The 19,066-nt window shown below is 47.2% G+C and overlaps 1 protein-coding gene across 1 annotated transcript in view; it reads left to right on the top strand.

Annotated features, from left to right (window-relative positions):
- GEN1 (GEN1 Holliday junction 5' flap endonuclease) overlaps positions 1–19,066 on the top strand; it is a 44,299-nt gene that overhangs the window by 9,565 nt on the left and 15,668 nt on the right. The window contains 1 exon segment of the mRNA XM_044292333.1: positions 1,476–1,586. Coding sequence (XP_044148268.1) covers positions 1,476–1,586 — 111 coding nt within the window.

Below are 19,066 nucleotides of genomic sequence, written 5' to 3'. Positions count from 1 at the left end.
GACACCTGCTCAGCGCACCCTTACTGAGGTCTTTGGCCCTTTGCACAGAAAGTTGTCAGTTTTCCAGTAATAGAATTCTCTGAGCAGTGCCCGAGGGGATTAAATGCCCTGCAGGGCCTATTCATTAAGAAATATTATTTACAAAAAAGAGCCTTTAGGGTGGTTTGGATATGCACTAAGCTTTTCTTACATGTCCAGTTCCCCCTATGAGGGGATTAGATCCAATGAATCCACCCTATTCTTAAAGGGGTTATCCCATGATTAGTATAAAAAATGAAAATGAGACACCACACAGTACATGACAGTAGGTTTCTAACAAAGCTAGAACCGGCCCTGTACCTCAAAAGTATTCAGATCCAGGTGCTGGTTTGAAAACTGTAGAATATTTTTAGTTGGACAACCCCTTTAAACTAAAACTTCACTTTTATTAATACATTATTAAGAGAACTCACAACTATAAGTTTAAAAGCACCAAGTGGATCTCCCCATTCATTGCCCCCATTGCTCTGCTAGATTCATTTTAAGCTGGCATCTCAGGGGATGTGTCCTTTGTGCTGTAACTCCCTATCACAGTTTAGGGGCATGTCCTTTCTGGCGTAACTCAGTGGCTATAATTCCAGCGCTATTTCCAGTTTTATATGACTATGATGTGACACCTCAGGGCTCTTTCACACTTGCGTTGTTCTGTTCCGGCATAGAGTTCCGTCGTCGGGGCTCTATGCCGGAAGAATCCTGATCAGTTTTATCCTAATGCATTCTGAATGGAGTGAAATCCGTTCAGGATGCATCAGGATGTCTTCAGTTCCGGACCGGAACGTTTTTTTTGGCCGGAGAAAATACTGCAGCATGCTGCACTTTTTGCTCCTGCCAAAAATCCTGAAGATTTGCCGCAAGGCCGGATCCGGAATTAATGCTCTCTGAAAGGCATTAATCCGGATCTGGCCTTAAGCTAAACGTCGTTTCGGCGCATTGCCGGATCCGAAGTTTAGCTTTTTTTGAATGGTTACCATGGCTGCCGGGACGCTAAACTCCTGGCAGCCATGGTAAAGTGTAGTGGGGAGCGGGGGAGCAGTATACTTACCGTCCGTGCAGCTCCCGGGGCGCTCCAGAGTGACGTCAGGGCGCCCCACGCGCATGGATGACGTGATCGCATGGCACGTCATCCATGCGCATGGGGCGCTCTGACGTCATTCTGGAGCGCCCCGGGAGCCGCACGGACTGTAAGTATACTGCTCCCCCGCTCCCCACTACTACTATGGCAACCAGGACTTTAATAGCGTCCTGGCTGCCATAGTAACACTGAAAGCATTTTGAAGACGGATCCGTCTTCAAATGCTTTCAGTTCACTTGCGTTTTTCCGGATCCGGCGTGTAATTCCGGCAAGTGGAGTACACGCCGGATCCAGACAACGCAAGTGTGAAAGAGGCTTAACACCCCTGTCTATAACGTATTATGTGGTTGTCACCTTTTTACAGGATCCACACGTGGACTGCTACGAGGTCTCCGCCATTAAAGCCAGGCTGGGTTTGGACAGAGAGTCGCTGGTTGGCCTGGCAATCCTCCTCGGATGTGATTATGTACCAAAAGTAAGTTCTTTATACAGACGGTATACGGAATACACTAATGATGCCAATATGTGCACTTATGTACGTGGCATACTGGAGCTGCCACAGCTTCTACTTGTCAGTGGTGGCCATGATGCTTAAGGGAGTTGTGCCACCGTTTAGTCGTATTTTAATGTAATTTAGCCGGAGAAACAAATTACTTTTGTAATTTACTTTTAAATGCTCCAGTTGTGGAATATTCTCTTTACTTCATTATTATGGCGCCCACTGGTGTTTAATCTCCGTAGTTATGTGCACGTCCACCTACTGAGGTGGTCGTACATGTTCAGTTCCATGTTTAAACTGTCACTCCCCATATCTACCGTTAGTTGCTGTGACAGGTACTGGGAGAGAGCTACAAAAAAAAGGGCACGCCCCTGAGCTTGGTTAGGATGGGAACTGTAACGAAAGGACACGCCCCCCTGAGCTGCTAGCTTGAAATAAATGTAGCAGAACAAGTGAAGCAATGAATGGGGAGATCTCTGGATCCATGGGAGGTACAGGGCTGGTTCTAGCTTTGTTATAAAAAGACTGTCATGTCCTATATGATGTTTTTATCACTTGCCCTGTAAGGGGGTATACACACCGGCAGGTTTTGTTTGTGGTTCTTGATGCCGTTGATCAACCAGGAGTAGAAGTAGAATCTTTTCTATATGCTTATTCTCCTTTTATGAGCCGTAAATGATTTTGACTTCAAAAACTGCATTAAAAAAATCTGAACACAACCGGCACGTGTAACTACACCCTTAGGCCCCATGCACCGCGGCCTGGATCCCTCCTGAGAGCAGGAGCGCACGGCGTCACTGGTTGCTATGACGCCGTGCGCTCCCTGCTGCCGCCGCAATACAGTAATACACTGGTATGATCTATACCGGTGTATTACTGTACTGTGCCGGCAGCAGGGAGCGCACGGCGTCATAGCAACCAGTGACGCCGTGCGCTCCTGCTCTCAGGAGGGATCCAGGCCGCGGTTTCACGGCCCGCACACGGCTGTGCATGGGGCCTTACTCCACTGAGCTGTTACGCTCTGGTTCACCCAGTGACTGAAGGGGCAGTGCAATCCCATCTTGACTGATAGGAGGCAGAGAATTAATAGCGATGCCAAGAAGACAGAAGGACAGCAGCTGAGGACCTGCTGGCTCTATAAACCACGCGGTGTAGAAGGTGATGCAGTGTACGGTATATACAGCATGGTAGTCACTGCTGACTGGAGCACAAGAGCGAGCTCTGGAGATGAGGTCAGTGTGTTGATGTCAGTGTGTTGGTGCAACTCATAAGAGCGGTGACACATAATCCCCTTTATAGATGCATGGCCCAGGGGGCACCGGATGTGAATATAGGGCCGGTAGAGTTGGAGGCACTTGCCATCTGGAGTAATATGTTGGTCTGACAATCTGTAGTCTATATACAACCATATACAGCTCCTCCATGCATTACACAGTTCATTCCTTGTGCTGGCGGTAATATTCCCCACAAAACTGTGGGACGCCGTGGCTGTCTTTGCCAGGGGGGTGGGGCGCCGTGGCTGTCTTTGCCAGGGGGGTGGGGCGCCGTGGCTGTCTTTGCCCGGGGGGTGGGGCGCAGTGGAAGTCTTTGCCAGGGGGGTGGGGCGCCGTGGCTGTCTTTGCCAGGGGGGTGGGGCGCCGTGGCTGTCTTTGCCAGGGGGTGGGGCGCCGTGGCTGTCTTTGCCAGGGGGGTGGGGCGCCGTGGCTGTCTTTGCCAAGGGGGTGGGGCGCCGTGGCTGTCTTTGCCCTTTCGATTATTTTTCCTGTTATGGGGCTGACACTTTTTTATGTTTTTTTTTATTTTTTGGTGGTTGTTTAGTCTCACAGCTCAGATTCTTGATTAAAAAGATGGCGTACATCCCCTCCTGCTGCTCAGGTGTTCATCAGACTGATTTAATTAACTCTTTCAGTGCCAGCAGCAAAATGACTTGTGCGATGTGCAGGACAATAATACAGAAACATGGAGAGAGAGCACACCGGTGCCGAAGTGCGTCAGCATGCGTATAGTATATACAGTCTAAATATGTGACCAATAGACTTACTAATAAAAGTACATACATTTAAACCCTTGGGGAATCTGTACTAGTCAGTCCCATAGAGAATAAATCCAGCGGCAGCGCTCACGCTCCGGCAAACCACTTAGATTTTCTTGGCTTATAGGCTCCTATTCTCATGACTGGTGGAGGTCCCACCAAGCAGATGCTTATCCCCCATCCTGTGTGGTTTGTCCGTTCTCTGTGGGGGACATTTATTAAGACAAGCGTTTTACACGCTATTCATATCTATTCCCTGCTGGCGTCCGATGCCCCACAATTATTAAGAACTGCACGTCCCTTATTAATTGTGCTGCATCTGTGCCCCAGAGCTGAAATCTACACCAGCAAGGTGTATACTCCTCGCCTCTCTCCACCCACTTTTTGTAAAAGTGCATGGACCAAATTTTGCCACTTTTTGGATCCAGTTTTCTGTCCCCCTTTGAACCCCTGTATCATGCAGCGCCCTCTCTGGGCCTGCATTAGGCTTAAGACTGTACCAGTTTTACCTTTATATTTCATTGTGCCCCTAAGACCGGAAAGGTTTGTGCATTCAAGGCAGTCTGCTGTAAGAAGAATAGAATGCGAACACTGCATGACTGCAACTTTTGAAATATCTCTTCTGTTTGATAAGTACTTGCTCCAGACAGAGCTGACACGTAGGTCTTGTGTCAGACAAGAGTCTCCTGCACCGGGCCTCGGCAGTATAATGAGATGAATGACACAGGCGGCTGGCGACATCTGGCTCCAATTTGCTGCTGCTCTCATACCTGTGCTAAATGAGCAACACCTTCATACCAGAGCAGCGTTAATTACCCGGAGCAGCACTTCACATCTGCTGATGCTTGGGAAGTCCCAGTGACACGGCTTTGTCCCGTTCATTAGCGCAGATTGACTCGTTCACTATAGATCTTTATGGTCATGGAGGGAGGGGGAAAGAAAACGGCTCCTTTAATGCTGAGGGTTCCTGATTTCTAGAAAGACAGTGTGGACGGCTGGTCACCCATTTCCTAATAAAGGGCTATCCTGGTTATATTAGGTTATCCCTTAGGCCTCATGCACCCGACCGTATGTATTTTTCGGTCTGCAAAAAATACGGATGACACCAGTGTGCATTCCGTATTTTGCTGGACAGTAATAGAACAGTACTATCATTGTCCTTAATGCGGACAATAAAAGGACATGCTCTATTTCTTTGCGTAACGGAAATACGAAACTGAATGCACACAGAGTAAATTCCGTTTTTTTTTTTGCGGACCCATTGAAATGAATGGTTCTGTATACTGTCCGCAAAAAAAACGGAACGGACACGGAAAGAAAATACGTTTGTGTGCATGAGGCCTTATCCACAAAATAGGGGAAGGCTATTAGATTGGTGGGGGCCCCAAGCTGTAAGACCAATCATGAGAACTGAGGACCCCGTATCCCTTGGAGCCCCCTGAAATGAAATCGCCAAGTGCAGTACTCAGCTGAGTGGATGCCCAACTGGCCACTCCGTTCATTTCGGGGGCTCCACAGGGTACAGGGTCCTCATGATCGTTGGGGGTTCCGGCGGGAGGACGCCTACAGATCTAATAGTTATCCCCTATGCTGGATAATAAAAATATAGCCGGAAGACGCTTTTAAAGGAAACCTGTCACCGGGATTTTGTGTATAGAGCTTAAGACATGGGTTGCTAGATGGCCGCTAGCACATCCGCAATACCCAGTCCCCATAGCTCTGTGTGCTTTTATTGTGTAAAAAAAAAAGATTTGATACATATGCAAATTATTCTGAGATGAGTCCTGTATGTGAAATGAGTCAGGGACAGGACTCATCTCAGGTTAATTTGCATATGTATCAAATCGGGTTTTTTACACAATTAAAAGCACACAGAGCTATGGGGACTGGGTATTGCGGATGTGCTAACTGCCATCTAGCAAACCATGTCCTCAGCTCTATACACAAAATCCCGGTGACAGGTTCCCTTTAGGGTCCATTCACATGTCCGTTTTTTCTTTCCTGATCTGTTCCGTTTTTTGCGGAACAGATCAGGACCAGTTCTGGACCCATTCATTTTCAATGGGTCCTGGAAAAAATCGGACAACACAATGTGTGCTGTCTGTTTCCGTTGTTCCGTTCCGCATGTCCGATTAAATATAAAACTTGTCCTATTCTTTTCCGCAAAAATCGGATCCTGGTACAATACAAAGTCAAAGGTTCCGCAAAAAGCGAAAGACATTCGTATGTCATTATGTTTGTCATCTGTTTTATGCGGAATCCGTTCCTGGAAATTAAATCCTGCCCACAGAAATCACTTATTCACTTTTTTTGGGATTTTTTTTTTTCAAAGAAATCCAAACAACTTTATTTGCTTTGTGAAATTTATACGTTTCAGTTTTTTGCAGATCCGCAAAAAAACGGATGACATACGGAAACATTTTCAGGAACAACGGATCCGCAAAAAAAGGACCGAAATTCGGGATATAGAAAAATACTGACGTGTGAATGTAGCCTAAAAGAAGTGGTTGGGGGGAAAAAATAAAAATAAAAATCCGCTTTTTTCCAGTGACGGCACCACTGTACTCTATGGGTCGTGTCTGGTATTGCACCTTTAGTTAAAGGGGTTTTCCGACATTATACTACTGATGACCTATCCCCTGGATAGCTCAAAATGAGTACAATGCAATAATAAAGAAAATTGCCCCCAAAGGTGTACATAGCCTTTAACCACTTCAGCCCTGCTAGGTGAAACCCCCTTCATGACCAGAGCACTTTTTACACTTCGGCACTACACTACTTTCACCGTTTATCGCTCGGTCATGCAACTTACCACCCAAATGAATTTTACCTCCTTTTCTTCTCACTAATGGAGCTTTCATTTGGTGGTATTTCATTGCTGCTGACATTTTTACTTTTTTTGTTATTAATCAAAATGTAACGATTTTTTTGCAAAAAAATGACATTTTTCACTTTCAGCTGTAAAATTTTGCAAAAAAAACGACATCCATATATAAATTTTTCGCCAAATTTATTGTTCTACATGTCTTTGATAAAAAAAAAATGTTTGGGCAAAAAAAAAATGGTTTGGGTAAAGTTATAGCATTTACAAACTATGGTACATAAATGTGAATTTCCGCTTTTTGAAACAGCTCTGACTTTCTGAGCACCTGTCATGATTCCTGAGGTTCTACAATGCCCAAACAGTAGAAAAACCCCACAAATGACCCCATTTCGGAAAGTAGACACCCTAAGGTATTCGCTGATGGGCATAGTGAGTTCATAGAACTTTTTATTTTTTGTCACAAGTTAGCGGAAAATGATGATGATTTTATTTTTTTTATTTTTTCTTACAAAGTCTCATATTCCACTAACTTGCGACAAAAAATAAAAAATTCTAGGAACTCACCATGCCCCTCACAGAATACCTTGGGGTGTCTTCTTTCCAAAATGGGGTCACTTGTGGCGTAGTTATACTGCCCTGGCAATTTAGGGGCCCAAATGTGTGAGAAGAACTTTGCAATCAAAATGTGTAAAAAATGACCGGTGAAATCCAAAAGGTGCACTTTGGAATATGCGCCCCTTTGCCCACCTTGGCAGCAAAAAAGTGTGACACATCTGGTATCGCCGTACTCAGGAGAAGTTGGGGAATGTGTTTTGGGGTGTCATTTTACATATACCCATGCTGGGTGAGAAAAATATCTTGGTCAAATGCCAACTTTGTATAAAAAAATGGGAAAAGTTGTCTTTTGCCAAGATATTTCTCTCATCCAGCATGGGTATATGTAAAATGACACCCCAAAACACATTCCCCAACTTCTCCTGAGTACGGCGATACCAGATGTGTGACACTTTTTTGCAGCCAAGGTGGGCAAAGGGGCACATATTCCAAAGTGCACCTTTCGGATTTTGCAGGCCATTTTTTACACATTTTGATTGCAAGGTACTTCTCACACATTTGGGCCCCTAAATTGCCAGGGCAGTATAACTACCCCACAAGTGACCCCATTTTGGAAAGAAGACACCCCAAGGTATTCCGTGAGGGGCATGGCGAGTTCCTAGAATTTTTTATTTTTTGTCACAAGTTAGCGGAAAATGATGATTTTTCTTTTTTCCTCTTTTTTCCTTACAAAGTCTCATATTCCACTAACTTGCGACAAAAAATAAAAAATTCTAGGAACTCGCCATGCCCCTCACGGAATACCCTGGGGTGTCTTCTTTCCAAAATGGGGTCACTTGTGGCGTAGTTATACTGCCCTGGCAATTTAGGGGCCCAAATGTGTGAGAAGTACTTTGCAATCAAAATCTGTAAAAAATGACCGGTGAAATCCGAAAGGTGCACTTTGGAATATGTGCCCCTTTGCCCACCTTGGCATCAAAAAAGTGTCACACATCTGGTATCGCCGTACTCAGGAGAAGTAGGGCAATGTGTTTTGGGGTGTCATTTTACATATACCCATGCTGGGTGAGAAAAATATCTTGGCAAAAGACAACTTTTCCCATTTTTTTATACAAAGTTGGCATTTGACCAAGATATTTTTCTCACCCAGCATGGGTATATGTAAAATGACACCCCAAAACACATTGCCCAACTTCTCCTGAGTACGGCGATACCAGATGTGTCACACTTTTTTGCTGCCAAGGTGGACAAAGGGGCACATATTCCAAAGTGCACCTTTCGGATTTTGCAGGGCATTTTTTACACATTTTGATTGCAAAGTTCTTCTCACACATTTGGGCCCCTAAATTGCCAGGGCAGTATAACTACCCCACAAGTGACCCCATTTCGGAAAGAAGACACCCCAAGGTATTCCGTGAGGGGCATGGCGAGTTCCTAGAATTTTTTATTTTTTGTCGCAAGTTAGTGGAATATGAGACTTTGTAAGGAAAAAAGAAAAAAAAAGAAAAATCATCATTTTCCGCTAAATTGTGACAAAAAATCCAGATCCCAGACAGGGGGTGATCAGGGTAATCAGGGTGATCACCCCCCTGTCACTGATCACCCCCCCTGTAAGGCTCCATTCAGACATCCGCATGATTTTTTATGGATCCATGGATACATGGATCGGATCCACAGAACGCATGCGGACGTCAGAATGGAGCCTTACAGGGGGGTTATCAATGACAGGGGGTGATCAGGGTAATCAGGGTGATCACCCCCCTGTCACTGATCACCCCCCCTGTAAGGCTCCATTCAGACGTCCACATGATTTTTACGGATCCATGGATACATGGATCGGATCCACAGAACGCATGCGGACGTCTGAATGGAGCCTTACAGGGGGGTTATCAATGACAGGGGGTGATCAGGGTAATCAGGGTGATCACCCCCCTGTCACTAATCACCCCCCCTGTAAGGCTCCATTCAGACGTCCGCATGATTTTTACGGATCCATGGATACATGGATCGGATCCACAGAACGCATGCGGACGTCTGAATGGAGCCTTACAGGGGGGTTATCAATGACAGGGGGTGATCAGGGTAATCAGGGTGATCACCCCCCTGTCACTGATCACCCCCCCTGTAAGGCTCCATTCAGACGTCCACATGATTTTTACGGATCCATGGATACATGGATCGGATCCACAGAACGCATGCGGACGTCTGAATGGAGCCTTACAGGGGGGTTATCAATGACAGGGGGTGATCAGGGTAATCAGGGTGATCACCCCCCTGTCACTAATCACCCCCCCTGTAAGGCTCCATTCAGACGTCCGCATGATTTTTACGGATCCATGGATACATGGATCGGATCCACAGAACGCATGCGGACGTCTGAATGGAGCCTTACAGGGGGGTTATCAATGACAGGGGGTGATCAGGGTAATCAGGGTGATCACCCCCCTGTCACTGATCACCCCCCCTGTAAGGCTCCATTCAGACGTCCGCATGATTTTTACGGATCCATGGATACATGGATCGGATCCGTAAAAATCATGCGGACGTCTAAATGGAGCCTTACAGGGGGGTGATCAATGACAGGGGGTGATCAGGGAGTGTATATGGGTGATCACCCGCCTGTCATTGATCACCCCCTGTAAGGCTCCATTCAGACGTCCGTATGCTTTTTGCGGATCCGATCCATGTATCCGTGGATCCGTAAAAATCATACGGACGTCTGAACGGAGCCTGACAGGGGGGTGATCAATGACAGGGGGGTGATCAATGACAGGGGGGTGATCAATGACAGGGGGGTGATCAATGACAGGGGGGTGATCAATGACAGGGGGGTGATCAATGACAGGGCGGTGATCAATGACAGGGGGGTGATCAGGGAGTTTATATGGGGTGATCATGGGTGATCAGGGGTTTATAAGGGGTTAATAAGTGACGGGGGGGGGGGGGTGTAGTGTAGTGTGGTGTTTGGTGGGACTGTACTGACCTACCTGAGTCCTCTGGTGGTCGATCCTAACAAAAGGGACCACCAGAGGACCAGGTAGGAGGTATATTAGACGCTGTTATGAAAACAGCGTCTAATATACCTGTTAGGGGTTAAAAAATTCGGATCTCCAGCCTGCCAGCGAACGATCGCCGCTGGCAGGCTGGAGATCCACTCGCTTACCTTCCGTTCCTGTGAGCGCGCGCGCGTTCACAGGAAATCTCGCGTCTCGCGAGAAGACGCGTATATGCGTCCAGGAGGAGTAAAGCAACCACCTCCCGGACGCATATCTGCGTACAGCGGTCGGGAGGTGGTTAATGTAAAAACGAAAATCAGAAAGGATATAATACAGGACAGCCTTGTACTTCACATGGATCAAGAGGGAGATCTCCACATCCATTACTCCAATTGCTCTGATATATATATATATACAGGTCCTTCTCAAAAAATTAGCATATTGTGATAAAGCTCATTATTTTCTGTAATGTACTGATAAACATTAGACTTTCATATATTTTAGATTCATTACACACAACTGAAGGAGTTCAAGCCTTTTATTGTTTTAATATTGATGATTTTGGCATACAGCTCATGAAAACCCAAATTTCCTATCTCAAAAAATTAGCATATTTCATCCGACCAATAAAAAAAAAGTGTTTTTACTGCAAAAAAAGTCAACCTTCAAATAATGATGTTCAGTTATGCACTCAATACTTGGTCGGGAATCCTTTTGCAGAAATGACTGCTTCAATGCGGCGTGGCATGGAGGCAATCAGCCTGTGGCACTGCTGAGGTGTTATGGAGGCCCAGGATGCTTCCATAGCGGCCTTAAGCTCATCCAGAGTGTTGGGTCTTGCGTCTCTCAACTTTCTCTTCCCAATATCCCACAGATTCTCTATGGGGTTCAGGTCAGGAGAGTTGGCAGGCCAATTGAGCACAGTAATACCATGGTCAGTAAACCATTTACCAGTGGTTTTGGCACTGTGAGCAGGTGCCAGGTCGTGCTGAAAAATGAAATCTTCATCTCCATAAAGCTTTTCAGCAGATGGAAGCATGAAGTGCTCCAAAATCTCCTGATAGCTAGCTGCATTGACCCTGCCCTTGATAAAACACAGTGGACCAACACCAGCAGCTGACATGGCACCCCAGACCATCACTGACTGTGGGGACTTGACACTGGACTTCAGGCATTTTGGCATTTCCCTCTCCCCAGTCTTCCTCCAGACTCTGGCACCTTGATTTCCACTTCATCACCACGACGGCTACAAGGAGATTGACCCCTGACCTCTGTAGGGGCAGGAACAGAGAGAGGGTTTAAATCCCCCCCTCCCACCACCAGCACCAGTGTTTCCTGTCCCTACAGAGGACAGGGGCAGAGAGAGTCTCCCTGCGGGGAGATGAAGATGAAAGCGGAACTTCCTGACACCTACCGGGTGTTCCCCCTGCCCTCCTGCGGTCTTCGTACTAACGCTGGGCAGGGGCGAAGGAGGGAGGCCTCGCTCCATTATTATATGTGAGCCTGCTCCCGGTCGCGATCTCCCGCCGGGCCTGTTTGGCTATCGCCGGGTGCGCGCCTAAGCGCTTCAGGATAACGGCCGTCGTCACTTCCGGGTGCCGGGGGAAGTGACGTCATTCAGAAGCGTCTCCGAGTCAAATTTTCGCGCGCAGCAGCGCCGAATGTCTCAGTGTACCGGCGTACATCGGAGCCAGCGTGCAGTCATGTCGGCTGAACCCCGCTCCCCTGGAGACCCTTCTGTGCCGCCTGTAGTAAGTCCCCTGTGAGGAAGCGCTTCTTCCTTTACCCTGTTACTTGTCTATACACTGTACCAGGTTGCTTGTTCCTCCTCCTCCACATCTCTGGCTTGGGGCTCCTGCTGTTAGCATGTGTACTTACCATAGCTAATAAGGGTTGTTCTCCCCAGGTCACTAAGGAGGCTCAGAAAAAGATCAAAAAACAGTCCAAATGTGTGTCCTGCCTCAAACGGCTACCGGACGACTACCGTAAAAAGCTTTGTAAGGACTGCATATCTAATGTGATCGCCGAGGAACAGCCTTCTTTCCTTAAAAATCTAAGGTCCATGATCCATGAGGAAGTTAAAACCTCCTTATCCCAGATGCCTCTATCTAGGGATGCACCCCCTTCAAAAAGACATAGGGGCCCTTCCCCTTCCCTATCTGATCCAGAGATTATAGAGGAGGAGGCCTCGTCCTCCAGAACACGGGAGGACGAGGCGGTCTCCTCTGATCTTGAGACTTCAGAATCAGATCAAAGATTCTGCTTCTCCTTGGACGAGATGCCAGACCTGCTAAGGGCAGTCCGGGCCACTATGGGGGTCGAAGAAACCCCTAAAGCACACTCAGTCCAGGATGAGATGTTTGGGAGACTCAGGGTTAAAAAAACCCGGGTGTTCCCAATCAATGAGAACATACGGGATATGGTGCTGGACGAGTGGTCCAACCCAGAAAAGAGGTTGGGGGTGTCCAGGTCCTTTAAAAACCGGCTGTTGTTTGACACGGACGAAGTTAAAATCTTCAGTGAAACACCGAAAATCGATATTCAGGTCGCAAAGGTCAATAAAAAGACTGCCTTGCCCTTTGAAGACACCTCTCAACTGCGTGATCCCATGGACAGGAAGGCAGATAGCCTCTTAAAAAAATCATGGGAAGCAGCGATGCTTATCTTAAAAACAAACATCGCAGCTACCTCAGTTGCAAGATCCATGAAACTGTGGCTAGAGGAACTGGAATCTCGTATCAGAGATAATACTCCTAGGGATGAGATCTTGAGATCCCTCCCCCTGTTAAAATCCGCCACAGCATTTATGGCTGACGCCTCAGCGGAATCGGTCAGATTCGCTGCAAAGGACGCGGGACTCTCCAATGCGGCCCGTCGCGCCCTATGGATGAAAAGCTGGTCGGGCGACAACACATCAAAGATGAAGCTTTGCTCCATCCCGTTCTCAGGGGAATACGTCTTTGGCCCTGTCCTAGACCGTATCCTGGAGAAAGCGGCTGACAAGAAAAAGGGATTCCCAGAAGAGAGACCCTACAAAAGGAAATATCCCTTTCGGGCCCCCACTAGCCAGAACAATCCCTTTAAGGGTAAAGGGAAGTCAGGACGCTGGAGTTACCCCAAAGGGGGCAGGGGTAGGAATAACCCCTCCTCCTCCCAGAGTAAACCCTCGGATAAACAATGACGTCAGAGTGGGGGGGAGATTGAAGAATTTTCTGACTCCTTGGGAGTCCATTACCCCGAACCCTTGGGTCCGGGACATCATAAGATCCGGGTACCGGATCGAACTCTCTTCATCTCCCCCAAACCGCTTCATTGTTACCAACCCACATTCCCCCAAAGTACGCGGAAAGATTCTGGAAGGAATTCAAAGCCTTCTGGCAACGGACGTAATAGTACAAGTCCCGCCAACACAGCAAAAACAAGGTTTCTATTCAAACCTGTTTTTGGTAGAGAAAAAAGAAGGCTCTTTCCGTACAATCATAAATCTGAAAGCCCTGAACAAATTTGTCATCTATCGAAAGTTCAGGATGGAATCCCTGAAATCCCTGATTCCGTTGATAAAGAGGAATGCCCTGATGTGCTCAGTAGACCTTCAGGACGCATACTATCACGTCCCAATTCATCCAGAGTCACAAAGGTTCTTGAGGTTCGCCATCCAGGACCACAAGAGGGTAACCCGTCACTACCAGTTTACGGCCCTTCCCTTTGGGATATCATCTGCACCCAGAGTGTTTACAAAGCTGGTAGTCGAGATGATGGCCTTCTTGAGACACAAAGGACTGGTGATCATACCGTACCTGGACGATTTCCTCCTAATTGGCAATTCAGAGAAAGAACTCAGAACAGACCTACAAACCTTTCTGTCTCTCGTTCAGGATCTGGGTTGGTTGGTGAACTTGAAGAAATCAAACCTGGTGCCCTCCAGCACTATCCAGTTCCTGGGTGTTATCCTGGATTCCCGAACACAACATACCTTCCTTCCGCCAGACAAGGTCAGAAACCTTCAATTAAAGGTCCGACGATTCCAGCACAGGAGGTCCTGTCCTATAAGAGAAGCTATGAGCCTCCTAGGTCTTCTCTCGTCCTGCATCACGTCCGTCCCATGGAGCCAGTCCCACTTCAGATCCCTCCAGTCGTGGATCCTCAGAGCTTGGAACAGACAGCAGGCCTCCTTGGATCAGAAGGTCCTGATCCCTCTGGCAGTAAAAACCTCCCTAGATTGGTGGAAAAACACAAGCAATCTGTCCTTGGGGGTCGTTTGGGAGAAAATCCCCTACATTCAGGTGCTTACAGACGCAAGCGAGAAAGGATGGGGAGCGAAAGTGGGAGACCGTTGGTGTCAAGGTTCCTGGACCCCAACTATCCGCTCTCAGTCCTCCAATTTCAGGGAACTAGAAGCAGTCTGGAAAGCCCTGAAAACCGCAGAGATACTTCTGAGGGGTCAACACGTAAAGATTCTTTCAGACAACACGACGACGGTGGCGTACCTATCTCACCAGGGAGGCACGAGATCGGAGAAACTGATGTCTATCACAAAGAAGATTTTCAACTGGGCAGAATCCCACGTGAATTCCATCTCCGCAATCCACTTAAAAGGGATACTGAACGTGGAAGCGGACTATCTCAGTCGCCAGTCGATAGACCAGACAGAATGGTCCTTGAATCCAGAAGTGTTCCAGCTACTGGCAGAAAGATGGGGCACTCCACAGGTGGATCTGTTCGCATCCAAAAGAAACGCAAAGGTACCGACGTTCTGTTCGTTAAACCCACGGGACTATCCCAGGGCGTTGGATGCGCTCACAATTCGTTGGGACTGGGATCTCAGTTATGCGTTCCCACCATTGCCTCTACTTCCCAGGATAATCCAGAAACTCTACCTAGAAGATACGACACTAATCCTGATAGCTCCCTATTGGCCGAAGAGGAGCTGGTTCCCTGCTCTAAGGAATCTATCAGTAGAGGACCCATGGCCTCTTCCTGCCAGGAGGGACCTGCTTCACCAAGGCCCAATACTACACCCAAACCCAAGCTTCCTCAAGTTGTCAGCTTGGATCCTGAGGTCCAGAAGTTGAGGTCACAGGGGCTTTCGGACCAAGTGATAACTACCCTTAAAGCGAGTAGGAAGAAAGTTACCTTCTCAATTTATCTAAAAATTTGGAAGAGATTCTGTACATGGATGGGGAACCCGGCCCCAAACTTAGAGCCGCCCAATTTCTTGAAAATCTTGGACTTCCTCCAGCAGGGACTTGAACTAGGTCTCAGACCCTCTACCCTAAAGGTACAGGTCTCGGCACTAGCCTGCTTCTTTGATCGAGATATAGCCAGTCATCACTGGATCAGGAGATTCATGAAAGCTGCCTCCCGTCTACGCCCCTCTCTAAAATCTAGGATCCCCAGCTGGGACCTTAACGTGGTACTCACTGGCTTAACTCTCGCTCCATTTGAACCCCTATTTGATTGTTCCATCAAACATCTGTCGTTTAAAACTGCTTTCTTGGTGGCCATCACGTCCGCAAGAAGGATAGGCGAGATCCAAGCATTATCGATACAGGAACCCTATCTCCGTATCACCGATGATAGGATTATTCTTAAATTGGATCCGGGTTTCTTGCCTAAGGTAGTATCGGATTTCCACCGTAACCAGGAGATAGTCTTACCCTCCTTTTGCAATAATCCCTCTAACGATAGGGAATCTAACTTCCACTCTCTAGACGTAAGACGCTCTGTCTTACGGTATCTTGAAGTGTCAAAAGGTTTCCGTAGATCAAATAACCTGTTTGTCCTCTTCTCGGGGAAGAATAAGGGTCTAAAAGCCTCCAGATCCTCTCTAGCACGGTGGATAAAAGACTCCATTTCCATTTCTTACGAGTCCCAAGACCTGTCTTGCCCCTCAAATTTAAGAGCTCACTCTACCCGGGCCATGTCCTCCTCCCAGGCAGAACGGGCCGGAGCTTCCCTTGAAGACATTTGTAAAGCCGCTACGTGGTCTAACATCCACACCTTTACAAAACACTATAGGTTAGACCTATCTAGCTCAGACTTGTCTTTTGGACGGAAAGTCCTTCAGGCGGTCGTCCCCCCCCTAAGCTATAATTTTTTATATCTCCTTGTAGCCGTCGTGGTGATGAAGTGGAAAGCCGGAATTAGACTTACCGGTAATTCAATTTCCACGAGATCACCACGACGGCACATATATTCCCTACCCTTCTTTTGCGTTACCTGGGAGGTGATGAAGGAATACCCTCTTGGTTTATTATGTTTTGTTCTCACCACTTTTTCTGTCTTTGTAATTTTGGACACACTGGTGCTGGTGGTGGGAGGGGGGGATTTAAACCCTCTCTCTGTTCCTGCCCCTACAGAGGTCAGGGGTCAATCTCCTTGTAGCCGTCGTGGTGATCTCGTGGAAATTGAATTACCGGTAAGTCTAATTCCGGCTTTCCGAATGACATGCAAAATTTGCTTTCATCCGAAAAAAGTACTTTGGACCACTGAGCAACAGTCCAGTGCTGCTTCTCTGTAGCCCAGGTCAGGCGCTTCTGCCGCTGTTTCTGGTTCAAAAGTGGCTTGACCTGGGGAATGCGGCACCTGTAGCCCATTTCCTGCACACGCCTGTACACGGTGGCTCTGGATGTTTCTACTCCAGACTCAGTCCACTGCTTCCGCAGGTCCCCCAAGGTCTGGAATCGGTCCTTCTCCACAATCTTCCTCAGGGTCCGGTCACCTCTTCTCGTTGTGCAGCGTTTTCTGCCACACTTTTTCCTTCCCACAGACTTCCCACTGAGGTGCCTTGATACAGCACTCTGGGAACAGCCTATTCGTTCAGAAATTTCTTTCTGTGTCTTACCCTCTTGCCTGAGTGTGACAATGATAGCCTTCTGGACAGCAGTCAGGTCGGCAGTCTTACCCATGATTGCGGTTTTGAGTAATGAACCAGGCTGGGAGTTTTTAAAAGCCTCAGGAATCTTTTGCAGGTGTTTAGAGTTAAATTAGTTGATTCAGATGATTAGGTTAATAGCTCGTTTAGAGAACCTTTTCATGATATGCTAATTTTCTGAGATAGGAATTTTGGGTTTTCATGAGCTGTATGCCAAAATCATCGATATTAAAACAATAAAAGGCTTGAACTACTTCAGTTGGTGTGTAATGAATCTAAAATATATGAAAGTCTAATGTTTATCAGTACATTACAGAAAATAATGAACTTTATCACAATATGCTAATTTTTTGAGAAGGATCTGTATATCTCAAGCTGGCAGCTCGGGGGTGTCCTTTCTGCTGCATCTTAAGGGGCATGTCCTTTCTGCTGTAACGCTCTACCTACCACGACTCGTGTGCGGCCATCCCAGTGAGCCGGACCAAGAAATAGGAAAAACAAACAGCAGATCCGTTTTATGAATAACTCGGTGACTAGGCTAAATCTTTAATTTCTTGCAATTACAAAAGTGTTCAGATCCTGGTGCTGGTTGGAAAAATGTAGAATATTTTTCATGGGACAAACCCTTTAAATGAAGGGCGCAGGCTGGGTCCTCGGGGGCTGCTTCATACAACGGCTCTTCACTCTGACTAGTAGAGGACGAGGTCTCGCTCTTGGACCTCGATTGTCCGCAGCGCCGACCATCACTTTACTGCTTGTTGTAAAACTTTATAAATTATTGCAGATCCTCAAACAATAGAAGCCCCGGTGTCACAGATGTGACGGACGTCAGACTTCGGATCACATCATAATGGAGTATTGTGTGAGCCGTATTGTCAGAGGCCGTCCTGCACTGCCGGGTATTCACGTCCCCAGATGGATATTTCCGCTCTCTAAAGGGATTCACAATTGCCATAATCTGCCGGGTGATTGCTGCGGAGTAATGAATGCTGATTTCCTCTGCTCTGCGGAGAAAAGAGAACGCTGGGTTGACAAAACTAAAGTGCAAATTAGAGCGGCGAATGCTGCAGTCTTAGAGAACGATCCGGAAATTGCTGAAAGTCATTCATTGTAGAAGACATTATATGGCGGTACATTAAAGGGGTTTTCCGAAACTTTCATATTCATGGCCATAAATATATGCGATTGGTGGGGGTCCGACTCCCAGCATCCCTTCCGATCAGCTGTTTGAAGAAGCCATTGTGCTCCAGTAAGTGCCACGGTCTCTTCCTTTCTAGGCCAGTGCCATCATGTGAATGGACCTGAGCTGCAATACCAAGCACGCCCACTATACAATGTGTGGCGCTGTGCTTGGTAAATGCAAGGAGGGACTATGCTGTAATGCCAGGGACAGCCACTAATAAATGTACAGCACCGTGCCTGGTAAACACAAGGACAAGCAGTCCCTTTAATCAGCTGGGTGGGGGGGGGCACTGATCTGATATTGATGGCCTAGCCTTAAGGTAGGCACTTGTAATGAGGACCCTTCTGCCCCCCTGAGATTCCTCATGAAATAACATTGCTGAGGCTTCTTTTCTTAGATTCCTCTATTACTCCTTCTGGAAATGTCTCCATAAATTACGTTAACAACTCGGTGTTACTATTACCGGAGCATGGACAGGAAGAATGGCGAGACTCAGTTTATCAATTTATTTATACGTATTCCAGAGTAGTAACTGAGGAGCGTCACAATGCAGTTATAAGAAAGAGGCTCCAAAACGTTGATTATACGTTGATGGGAAGTATTAGTGAATCGGACTGGTGAGTAGAAGTGCCGTGGCCCCCCGATGCCCCCTCAGCCTGCTGGGGCGTCCCACACATGCTGTAACAGGCAGGGCTCTGCTGACCCCGCGGTCTGATAGACTGCGACTGCTGAGGAGCCTCGGCATTTATTCATTCATATTCTGCGCACGGACTGCAGTCACTCGCATCTAATTTCCCTTCTCCATAACTGTCGCCTTAATACCGCGGCCGTAAAACAGATAATTGGGAAACATTTGATTAACGTTTGCCTTGTAATATTTCCGCTTTTTTTTTTTTTCCCTCTGCCTAGAGCCTGGAAAGATCTGAAAATTAAAGAGGACCTGTCACCTCTCCTGACATGTCAGTTTCACTAACTACTTGCATCCCCCATGT

This window comes from Bufo gargarizans, chromosome 4 (genome assembly GCF_014858855.1).
Source record: "Bufo gargarizans isolate SCDJY-AF-19 chromosome 4, ASM1485885v1, whole genome shotgun sequence".
Lineage (NCBI taxonomy): Eukaryota > Metazoa > Chordata > Amphibia > Anura > Bufonidae > Bufo > Bufo gargarizans.
This window is presented reverse-complemented; position numbering and strand designations above follow the sequence as displayed.